General features: G+C 32.3%; 1 protein-coding gene across 1 annotated transcript; it reads left to right on the forward strand.

Moving 5' to 3' along the window:
• The first annotated feature begins 1,164 nt into the window (after window positions 1-1,164).
• On the forward strand, window positions 1,165-7,294 carry LOC129004104 (arylphorin subunit alpha-like). Its single transcript, XM_054432513.1, has 6 exons — window positions 1,165-1,272; window positions 3,411-3,538; window positions 4,376-5,320; window positions 5,672-5,854; window positions 5,999-6,443; window positions 6,814-7,294. Exons 1-6 carry the CDS (start codon window positions 1,212-1,214, stop codon window positions 7,215-7,217), a joined length of 2,166 nt encoding a protein of 721 aa, XP_054288488.1. The 5' UTR covers window positions 1,165-1,211; the 3' UTR covers window positions 7,218-7,294.
• The last annotated feature ends 4,916 nt before the right edge of the window (window positions 7,295-12,210 follow it).

The following is a 12,210-nucleotide window of genomic DNA, read 5'->3' on the forward strand; positions in this document are numbered from 1 at the left end:
AGTATATTCTTAATTTTTCACAATGTTACTGAAGTGAATAAGATCAAATAAATTGAGATTAAGGGAAGTTGTAAATAAAAAAATAAAATAATTTAATTCAAAACCCCACATACAAATTAATGATGTCTATAAATAGAACTTTAATAATGGGTTTCCTGCTCATTTTGTTGTTCCACCATTTCCCCCTGACTAATCGGAATGAAATGAGACCCAGAGATATGTTTATCATATATTTACATATATCATCATACTGTACTAATATTATAAATGTGAAAGTCTGTGTATTTTTTGTTTGTTTGAAGTTTAATCACACGCTAACTACTGGTCGGATTGGTTTGAAATTTAGTATGATGATTGCTCACATTTCCGATTGACATATAACATATTCTTACCTTAAAATTCTTTCGGGATCTGCCCCAGTGGCTCTATAGTTTCCCATGTTAACCTTATGAGCAGTAAAAGGAATTAAACAATTTTGTCAGCTGTTTCAACTGCTAAGTTGGTTTTATCTTTGACTATTTCAATAGTCAATGGTTTATGATATTCAAAAGCATTAAAAAGTTATGAGGGTGACCAACAGGGTCACTATATTATTTTTTTAAGATTTGTTATAAGTTCAAATCTAACGACCAAGTGTCAAAAAATACTTTTAATCCATCACAATACACCTAAAAGAATAATAATTATAAATATTACTTTAAAATATAGCTAATTTCCTCGACAATATAGTTTTTTGATGTAGGAATAAGACAACCATTTCACAAACTATTTCTGTTGGAATGCTGTTTTAAAATGCTGATATAAGAAACTTTTTATCTGTGATTACTGGTAAAGCTAATGTTGTTAAAAATCATAAATATGGATGTTTTTATATTGTTAACTTTCTCAACAAATTAAACGCCAACTAACAATGCACGGTCCTCTGGTACTTTAAATAATACAGTACTTAAAAATATATTTTTGAAATTTATATTAGTTAGAAATGTCACTCTATCTGTCCAAATACGAATCAAAAAATTTAATTATTTTAGTGATGAAATCTTTGTGTAGCTTGTAGATTGATAACAATGAACTTTTCAAATGGAAATTTTGGCAATATGCATTATATCTTACCAGTACTTATCTTCGTGTCGGAGGTCACAGAGGAGTACTAAGACTGATAAAGAGCACTATAAGTAGCTGCTGCTGCCGAGAGGTAGGCACTGTTCACCATGAAGGTCACAGCCCTGCTTCTGTGTGGATTGGCGCTCGCCTCCGCTGCCGCATACAACGGTAAGCACATTGAAAGATTAATTAGATAAAATACAAATCGAAACTATCAAAAGTAGTGTCGTTTCTAATTAATATGATTAGTCAAAAAGCTTCTCTGGCCAGCATGTTAAATATATTTCTTTTATTAATTGTACTGGGAGTAAGGAAACATTTGCATACATTTTTTTTGAAGGAATTAGTTTTCATATTTATATATTTATTCACACGGTAGATACCATTTTGGTAATACATACATTAATGGCAATTAACATGATGCATATTTGAATAAGAACGAACAGACAAAACACTGTTCTGCTATAAGAGTACACACATAGCTAATCGGATTCATCTTGTTTGACTATAAAAATGATTGCTGACTTAAGAAAATGTCAATAAATTTTACTGACAAATAGGGCTGGACTAATTTGGGGGATAACACCTAGTTGGAAGAGGCAAAAATCATATGTTAACGGTTTAATACATTGATCTCTTCCAGTTTTGCGATCCAAAACAATTTGTTGATAAACTTGACGTATGTTATAAATAATTAAGCAAATACGATATCTCAGTACAAGCAAGATAAATCGCAAATTCTAGGCAACCAAATTTTAGGCATTCGAGTTATATGAAGCTTTTGATTTTTCTAAATGAACAACCTATGAGTCATATTTAACATAAAACACATTTATTTTCAATTGAATAGATCTAAGGACTGATAGTTGATTTCACTATTTTACCTTTATATTGTACGTTTGATTTACTCTTATATAGGCCTAATATATTGTACTTTTTATATTGTTTTTAAATCTATTGCCGTACAATTCTTTCAAAGGTAATTTTGTAAAGGGCACTGCTTACTTATTTCTTACTTCAGTTTCATACCTGTGCGTCTGTAAATAAACACACATAATACAATTATTAACAAGATTTAATAATTACATAATAAGGTTATTCAAGTTTATACATGCAATAATTATTTTTAGTCATAACGGAAGCTACGTGAAAGTTTTAGCTTTCACCATTTTAACCACAACAAAATGATAAGATTTAATCAACTATTAAAGATTAATCTCAATCGATGAAAAGACGATGTAAAGATTATTGTTTATCATTCATATTTAAAAATTTGGGGATTCGCCCTCAAGCATCGACATTCATTATTTATCTGACGTATATTTCAAGCTATGCACAAAAGCAACCTCTTCCCTGTACATTTCTTATGGGAGTTAAATTAGGGTTTTCCTTTTAAGGTACTTTTGGCTCTTCTACCAGGATTATTTTCATAATTCCGGTCTTAAATTAAAGGTAAGCTAGCACAAATTTGTCATCAAGCATCATGCATTTATCTTCTTATTACTCGACCAAAAAAACACAAATTTTATTTTATTTTGAATTCTTATTTCAATTAAAGTTGTTTTTCACCAGTTCCAATTACATTATCCTATATGTTTTGGTCTAAGAACCTTCAGTGCAATACTAGTTTATACTCATTTGAGTTATTCGTTTTTAAGATGGGACATACCTGAGGCAAGCTGCTGTATAACGAATCAACAATAAATATAATATTTTAGGAATCTGCAATCAATGATACGCAACTTCATTTTTGTTTTAGATATTTTATATGACTTGATCTAAAAATACCACAAAACATAAAGGCTTTCGTTTGATATATTGATCAATTGAATCAGTATAGTTCAAGATATTGAATTATTCAATAAAAAACATAAATTTGATAATTTATTGTATGGAACTTTATATGAGATACATTTACTCAATTTCAATTACGTTATCCTATACGTTTTGATCTATGAACATTGAGTGAATACCAACTTTCATTTTAGTTAAACGTACCTAAAGTACGCTGCTAAATCACGAAGAACCCAAATTGTTCTAAAAATAGAGTTATTTGTTATGGATTGATAGTTAAATTATTTTGCTCTAAACCTAAAAAGTAACCGCTAATTTTAACGGTTCTCATTTAGTTCATTATTAATTTTCAATGTTGATTCTTTTTTAAGGGCGACAATTATTGCTATATTTAGATAATAATTTTATTTGCAACAAATTACTTTAATAATTAGGTATTTAGGTTTTACAGAATTAAATAACTTATCAAAACACAACAAAAAGAAGGTGTTATTTATAACTCAATGTTTCAGGCAACCAAAATGACGACCAAAAGCAACAGAACCTGTACAAGCTGTTCGTCAATGTTCAGCAGCCCAACTACAACCAGGAACAGCAGCAGATCGGCAACCACTTCAACTTCAACGCCCAGAACTTCAACGTAAGTGTAATGCTAAACTGTAATTCCAATTTTTTAATATTTTATTTTTATACATGAGCAAAGAATTTATTTGCTATTATTGTAGAAAATTCGTAACATGTACACGGTTATAGCTTTAAAAGTAAACATAGTTCATTAACGGCAATTGTGATACCTACATTTGATTATTTTGATACCATAAATTGGATAAAAATTTCAAAAAAATACTGTTTATATAAGAGGCAACTGCAATTGATTTTTATATATTATTTTTACTGATTTTTGTACTCCAATGAAAGAATGAGAATTAGAATGATTTATTTCTAGAAAGAATACAAAATGTAGGCTTCAAGGAAAAGTTAATGCATCAAAATGCTTAACACTTTAATACTTTTTAAGGGGAGTCCAACATAAAAACATGCATAGTTCATAGTTCACTTCTTACATTACTAACACAACTTGAGGTATTTAATTTTTCAGATAGTAAAAATAGTTTAACTTTTCATACGTAATTATTTGTTTAAGTTTAAAAATAATGGGTTAGCAAAATGTCTATTTACTTTTTACAGATAACAGAAATGATTCAAACTTATATACCTAACTAATTTTTGAAGTAAAAAAAAAAATGAGTGTAGCAAAATGCCATGTATGAAGAAATACCAAAAAATTAAAACAATTTTGAATGAGTGCACCTTAACCCAAAACACATATACTATTTTGAACATATATATTTACTTATATACATATTATTATATACAGCAAGCATAAACTAAGGACATTATATAGTATTCGGTTGTTTATAAAACAGCTCAGTGCAATATATCATTACTGATACTGATGTATGCCACTTGGTTTCAGAACGCCTACGCCGTAAAGCAGTTCCAGAATGCATACAAGCAGGGTCTGTTGCCCCGTGGACAAGTGTTCAACTACAACAACCCCAACCAGCTCCAACAGGCCATCCAGCTGTTCGACGTCTTCTACTTCGCCAAGGACTTCGACACCTTCTACCAGGCCGCTTGCTGGGCCCGTGACCGCGTCAACGAGGGACAGTTCGTCTACGCTCTGAGCGTCGCCATCGTCAAGCGTCAAGACACCCAGAACATTCCTCTGCCTCCTCAGTCCGAGGTCTACCCTAACTTGTTCGTCAACGCTCAGGCTATCCAGCAGGCCCAGAACAACAAGCAGCAAGGTCAGAAGCAAGCCACCGTCCAGTCTAACAACACCAACAACTACGTCCAGAACCAGCAACAGAAGCAACAGCAGCAACAGCAACAGCAGCAACAGCAGCAGCAGGGTAACCAGAACCAGTTCCAACAGCTGTTCAACAACCAGAACCAGAACAACCAGAACTACGACAACGAGAACCAGGCTAACCAGTACCAGAACCAGCAACAGCAGAACCAAGAGGGTCGCGTCGCTTACTTCAGCGAGGACATCAACCTGAACCAGCAGTTCGCCAACCAGCAGATCTACAACCCCACATGGTTCAACCAGCAGAAGTACAACCAGAAGAACCAGAACGCCAACCAAGGCGAGAACTTCTACTACTACCTGCAACAGGTTCTTGCTCGTTACAACCTGGAGAGGTACGCCAACGACCTGCCTAACGTACAGCCCTTCCAGTTCAACAAGAACGTTCAACCCGGCTACAACCCCCAGCTGCAGTACCACAACGGACAGGCCGTGCCCGCCCGCCAGAACAACGCTAACATCAACAATGCCAACAACAACTACCTTCAGCAGCTGCAGAACATCGACAGGCGCATCGCTGACGCCGTCGACAGCCAGCAGGTCAAGAACGTATGTACTCTATACTGCTTTTATTTTGTATTCTAATAATATTGAACTGTGGGTTAACTTAACAATGGCTAAAAAATGTCCATCTAAATTTTATATAAGAATCATGTTTAAAAATTGCTTAAGTAATTTAATCAAAGCCTCAATGTAAGTGCTTGTCCTATAGGCCAACACCAACAAAAAATAAATGTAAAGAACGGTCAAAGAATTATGTATCCAATTGTTTGAGGGCTCATTTCTTTGCATATTTCTGTGAACGTAAGAAAAGTATAATATTCTATGGATAAGTATTTTTTGTGTGTTATGTTATATTAAAATACCAAACAATTTTCTGATTATATTTTTTATTTACAGAACCAGGGTGGTAAACAGGCTCTGAATGCTGAGAATGGAGTTGCTATCTTGGGTAACATTGTGCAGGCCAACGAGAACTCTGTCAACAACCAGTACTACGCTGCTAACAATGGCCTTTACGGATACTTTGACGTCTTCAGGAAGGTGGTCGGAAGCATTGTTGACCCCAACAACAAGTACCAGGTAAAATAATTTTCATTACAACTATTTGTTATTTTGCGTATGCTAATGTGGGCTGAAAAAATATTCCATAGCCATGGCATTGAGTAAAAATAGCTTTTTTGTGCTTTTTATTTATCTACTATAAGAACCAAAATTTAATTCTAGAACGCTCCCGGTGCTGTTGAGACCAACTCTGCCGCCCTGAGGGATCCCGTCTTCTACCAGGTCATCGCTCGCATCGTCAACTACTTCCAGAACTTCAAGAACCAACTGCAATCCTACAAGCAGGAGCAGATCAACTTCAACGGTGTTGAGGTCAAGGCTGTGAACGTTGACCAGCTGGTTACCTATTTCGACAACAACGAGGTTGACCTGTACAACGCTATCAACTACCAACAGGGAGAGCAGGCCGAGAGCTACCAATTCAAGGCTCAGCAGCAACAACTTAACAACAAGCCCTTCAACTACCAGATCCAGGTCAACAGCCAGCAGGACACTGACGCCGTCGTGCGAGTCTTCATCGGACCCCAGTACGACGCACAGGGCAACCAGTACACTCTGGAGCAGGCTAGACAGAACTTCGTTGAGATCGACCGCTTCGTCGCCCAGCGTAAGTTTCATAACTCACTTAGAGAAAAGCATTTAATAAACTAATTTAAATTAAGATTAAACCATTGACTATTGGATACAGAAGTTGTATTAATAGTCAAAGATTAAACCCTACGCATTAATAGAATCAACTTTATTGTAATACTGAATTATCTTTTTCTTGGTTTTTTCTCATTATCGTAAAATGTTTATCGTTTCCTTAATAGAGAATTACAGTTTCGGAAGTTAAAACTAAAGCGACAATCATCGGCGTCAATCTTGGCGAACTTGTACAGACAAAGACAAATTGACTTCCTTTTTTACGTTGTTTAACAAAACTGTAACAACTCTTAATACTGTGAGAAACTAAACCTCGGTTGTTTTGTTTTTAGTGAAGAACGGCCAGAACCAGATCCAGCGTAACTCTCAGCAGTCCACCAGGTTCGTCCAGCAACAGCCCAGCACTCGCGCTCTGTTCAACCAGGGTCAGAACTACTACAACCAGACCCAGCAGCAGCAGCAACAATACACTCTGCCCCAGAACCTGATTCTCCCCAAGGGCTCCCAGAATGGCCAGCAGTACGTCTTCGTCGTTGCTGTCAACCAGTACCAGCCCAACAACAACCAAGACAACAACCAGTACCAGAACCAGCCCAACGACAACCGTCCCCAGGGCTTCCCCTTCGACCGTCAGGTCCAGCCTCAGAACTTCCAGCAGGCTAAGAACATCTTCTTCCAGACTGTCACTGTCTACAACAAGAACCAGAACCAGAACAACGACAACAACCAGTACTGAACACTTGGAGCAGTAACAATGCAATCCATCTGTGATTAAACGTGATTAACAACAATAAAATGAACGTTTGACTCTAATTTATTCTTTTCAATGGTATTTTGTAAAACCCCGTCACCAAATTATTTTTACAGCAAATAAGTAACTGTTGAACCTAACACGTGCTCTACCAGCTATCAGCCACACCGCTCTTTATCTGAGGCTTAGTGTACTCTGTAGTAGAGATTTGGCATAATGAGGAATAAAGCTGAAATTTTTAGGAAATATTAAAAGAAAATGTTTATTTAAATTTAAATATGTTTCGTATTGTATTTAATTTAAATTTCAATATATATTATTTAATTTATTGTAAATAATATTTTATATGTATTGCCACATTAATGTCATTCTGATTTGGCTTTATTACCTTATTTTTAACCACATAGAAAGACTTTCCAGGAAATTTGCCCTTTTGATTTAAAACTCCATATCAGATATGTATTTCAATCTCTGATTTGCTGCCGTCACACAATAATTAAGACCACTCTTAAGGTCAACTATACGTTATTGACACCTCAATGGCCACCGAAATTTAACAAAGTTCCAAAGAAAATAGTTGCTTATTACTTGATAAGTAGTATCTACATGTATGTTAGTTATGTAAATGAGATTAAGACTAGCTTTAATTTTATCGGAGACATATAATGGCCTATATTTATGTTTACAAAAGAGCTTCATGATAAATAATTGCAAAAGAAGGAAGCAATGAATTTTGAATTGTAACTTAGGTTCGTAGACAGCATAAATTCCGATTTCGTAGATATAGTAAACCAACCGTAGATGAAATTGCCGGTGTCTTCAATTCAACCGAAGGAAAACCTACAGCAAATTACACCCATAGTTTTGTACACACAGTAATTTATATACAGAGCTATATTCAGAGAATTGGGTTAAAACTACTTTCCACATTGTAATTCAAATCAATATCCACTTTTAGGGAAATTCTGACTCATAGATAATTTATTATTCGTTAATTTTATTTAGGTATAACCGTAATTGGCTTCCTTATAGTGTTTTAGAGACTTGGAAACAAGCCAAAAGCTCATTTTGAAACTGGTTCTCCTCAATTGAATTTTACTTCAGTTAGCATTGTTGGTTTATGAGTCAGCTGATTAATAATTTGCAATTGTTTACTTTCAAAGTGTAATCGGCCAAAAATAGTTTTGTTATGAAATACTTACAATAGTAAAATAAATAAAATACTTACTCGGCTTGGTTTTACCGTAGTACTCACGGTAAGACCTGGACCCGGGACCGATTTTTTTTTTCGTTTTGAGGTCCCTAGAGGTCAAAAACACCATCCGTTCAAATTCACATATATATATATATATATATATTAAATAAAATTAAAACATATATAACAAAGTACCCTTTTAGTAATTATTTTATTTTTCATGACGACATGTTTCGGAACTAAGTCCATTGTCAAGTCATTTTTACCATAACCTCATTCTTTAAACTAACAAAATTAAAAATATAATCATATGTAAAAATAATAAAATATGTTAACTAAATCTTAATACATTTTGGTATTAATTTTTTTCATTATACTATATGAATGTTTTTCTTTCTTTCCTTAGTTTTTCAATTTTATCGTAGATAGGTTGGTTTAATTTTGGAATCATTGTGTTGAGTATGTTGTTGGGGTCCTTTTTGTTGTGTATATAAATATTTAGCTCTTCTTTCACATTAAGTTTCTCACGTTCTTTTTCAAATTCTAAAATAGTTAGATTGTCTTTCATGTTTTTATAACTGTGGTCTGTGTTCATTATATGGTCGGCGAAGTTCGACTTCATTGATGTCTGATTTTTTGATTTCAATGCTTGTAGATGTTCCTTGAATCTTGTTTTAAAAGTTCGAGATGTTTGACCTATATAATACTTGCTACAGTCACTACAGTTTATCTTATAGATTCCTGATTTGTTGTACTTTTCGTCTTCATTATCTTCTGTGTGTTTGATTTTTTTATTGATTAATTGGAAAATATTGTTCTTAGTTCTGTAACTTACCCTTATATCCGAATTTTTAAACGTATTTCTTACTGCTTTAGTCATATATTTGTTATAAGGTATACATATATATTTCTTTTTCTCTTCATTTTCCGTTGTTTTATTTTGCTTTTGTAATTTGTTTTTCAATTTATTCTTTATCATATTGTCTATCATTTTTGCCCTGTAGCCATTTTTCTCTGCTAAGTATTTAATGGTATTTTTCTCTTTTTTGAAATTTTCTTTATTCAAGGGAATATTAATAAGTCTGTGGATAAGTGAATGGAAAGTAGCGATTTTATGACTCCAAGGATGATTAGAATAGTATGGAATAATGATGTCTGTGGTCGTAGGTTTTCTAAATATGTTAAATGTATGTCTGTTGTTATTTTTTGAGATTGTAATATCTAGAAAATTTATTTGTTCTTTTTGAACCTCTCCTGTAAATTGTATTTTTGGAGATAGGTTATTAATATATTTTAGTAGATTATTAGCTTCATTTTCATTTCCTTTGAATAAACAAATTATATCGTCTACATATCTGTACCAGTATTGGATTTTATCTTTAAATGGGTTACAATCATTCATTATTTTGGTAGTTTCCATTTCTTTCATGAATATATCTGCCATTATTCCAGATAGAGGGGAACCCATTGGTACACCATCTTCTTGCAAATAGAAAGAGGAATTGTAGCTGAAATAGTTTTGTTTCAGTGTCAATTGTGTAAGCTGAATAATATCTTCAATTTCTTTTTTGTTTAATATATTTTTCCCAATTAGTTCTTTTCTTAGAATATTTAATGTTTCCTTTGTTGGGATATTTGTGTACATGTTACAAACATCAAATGAGATCAGTAAAGAGTTCTCTGGAATGTCTATATCTTTTATTCTTTCAATGAAATCATAAGTATTTTTAACATTATACCCATTATCCATATTGATACTATTTTTTATTTTGTTGTCCAAAAATTTTGATAGTTTATAGGAAGGAGCATTTTGAAAATTTACTACAGGTCGGATAGGTATATTAGTTTTGTGCGTTTTTGGTTGTCCTCTTAGTATTGGGGCTTTTGAGTTATTTGATTTTAGCATGTTTTGTTCTAGTTTCGTTAGACTTTTACATTTCATTATTTTACTATTAATTGTTTTTGAATATTCAATGGTTGGATCTTTGGTTAGGACTTTAAATTTGTTATCTTTCAAAAAAGTGTCTACTTTTGTTTCATAATCATTTCTGTTGATTATTACAACAGCATTACTTTTATCCGCTTTTGTTATCATTGAATTATCATCTTTTAATTTATTAGAAATAGATTTGATAAGATGTAATTCTTTATTGGTTTCTTTTAGTGTATTTGGGTTAGATATATTCTTTTTAGTTTTGTTTAGTTCGTGTGTAAAACTAAATCTGATTGGATCTCTGATTTGCGTATCTGTTTTTCTTATGGCTACCTCCATATCAATTAGATCATTTTCTATGCTTCTGTTCTTATGATCTAAAGAAAGATTACATTTTAAAGACTTACCTAATAAATTAGTTTCTTCTTGTGTAAATTGAATGTTAGTAAGGTTTTGAACTGCATTGTTGAATTGGTTATCATGAATAAGGTTGATTTTTTTAAATTTACCTTTTTGAAGTTCAATAAGTTTATTGATCTTTTTCTTCTGTATTTCTTTTTTACTATCTATTAATGGTTTGATCCATTCTGTTATGTAGTGATTCATTTCATCAATGCTTTCTTCATGGAACAAATTCTTAGCTTCTTCGTAAGATGATTTAATTGATTCATTAACTTGATGAAGTTTTGAATATAAGTAATTGATCTCTTCCTTAACCCATATTTTTCTTGCTGTTTCCAATGTTTTTCTTGCAGCTTGAGTGTTTGATTTGGTTTTCAACTGAACGTAATTTGGAATTATATTTTCGGAAATACAAATTTTGTTAAATGTGATGTCTTCTTTCAATTTTTCAGATTTGAGTTTGAGGTATTTAATGGTATGAATTATCTTTTGGTTGTTAGCCATTTCATTATTATTTTCTTGCATTTTTAGGGCTACTAATATAATAAAATTAAAACATATATAACAAAGTACCCTTTTAGTAATTATTTTATTTTTCATGACGACATGTTTCGGAACTAAGTCCATTGTCAAGTCATTTTTACCATAACCTCATTCTTTAAACTAACAAAATTAAAAATATAATCATATGTAAAAATAATAAAATATGTTAACTAAATCTTAATACATTTTGGTATTAATTTTTTTCATTATACTATATGAATGTTTTTCTTTCTTTCCTTAGTTTTTCAATTTTATCGTAGATAGGTTGGTTTAATTTTGGAATCATTGTGTTGAGTATGTTGTTGGGGTCCTTTTTGTTGTGTATATAAATATTTAGCTCTTCTTTCACATTAAGTTTCTCACGTTCTTTTTCAAATTCTAAAATAGTTAGATTGTCTTTCATGTTTTTATAACTGTGGTCTGTGTTCATTATATGGTCGGCGAAGTTCGACTTCATTGATGTCTGATTTTTTGATTTCAATGCTTGTAGATGTTCCTTGAATCTTGTTTTAAAAGTTCGAGATGTTTGACCTATATAATACTTGCTACAGTCACTACAGTTTATCTTATAGATTCCTGATTTGTTGTACTTTTCGTCTTCATTATCTTCTGTGTGTTTGATTTTTTTATTGATTAATTGGAAAATATTGTTCTTAGTTCTGTAACTTACCCTTATATCCGAATTTTTAAACGTATTTCTTACTGCTTTAGTCATATATTTGTTATAAGGTATACATATATATTTCTTTTTCTCTTCATTTTCCGTTGTTTTATTTTGCTTTTGTAATTTGTTTTTCAATTTATTCTTTATCATATTGTCTATCATTTTTGCCCTGTAGCCATTTTTCTCTGCTAAGTATTTAATGGTATTTTTCTCTTTTTTGAAATTTTCTTTATTCAAGGGA

Source organism: Macrosteles quadrilineatus, unplaced genomic scaffold (assembly GCF_028750875.1).
Source record: "Macrosteles quadrilineatus isolate MER2022 unplaced genomic scaffold, UCM_ALF_1.0 Scaffold_1__1_contigs__length_201487025, whole genome shotgun sequence".
Lineage (NCBI taxonomy): Eukaryota > Metazoa > Arthropoda > Insecta > Hemiptera > Cicadellidae > Macrosteles > Macrosteles quadrilineatus.

What these genes read in the sequence shown, in the direction of transcription:
- LOC129004104 (XM_054432513.1), top strand. Translation starts at nt 1,212, where the DNA reads ATGAAGGTCACAGCCCTGCTTCTGTGTGGATTGGCGCTCGCCTCCGCT. An exon ending in CTCCGCTGCCGCATACAACG is followed by an intron (nt 1,273 to 3,410) that starts GTAAGCACATTG and finishes TCAATGTTTCAG; the next exon opens with GCAACCAAAATGACGACCAA. An exon ending in ACCCCAACAACAAGTACCAG is followed by an intron (nt 5,855 to 5,998) that starts GTAAAATAATTT and finishes ATTTAATTCTAG; the next exon opens with AACGCTCCCGGTGCTGTTGA.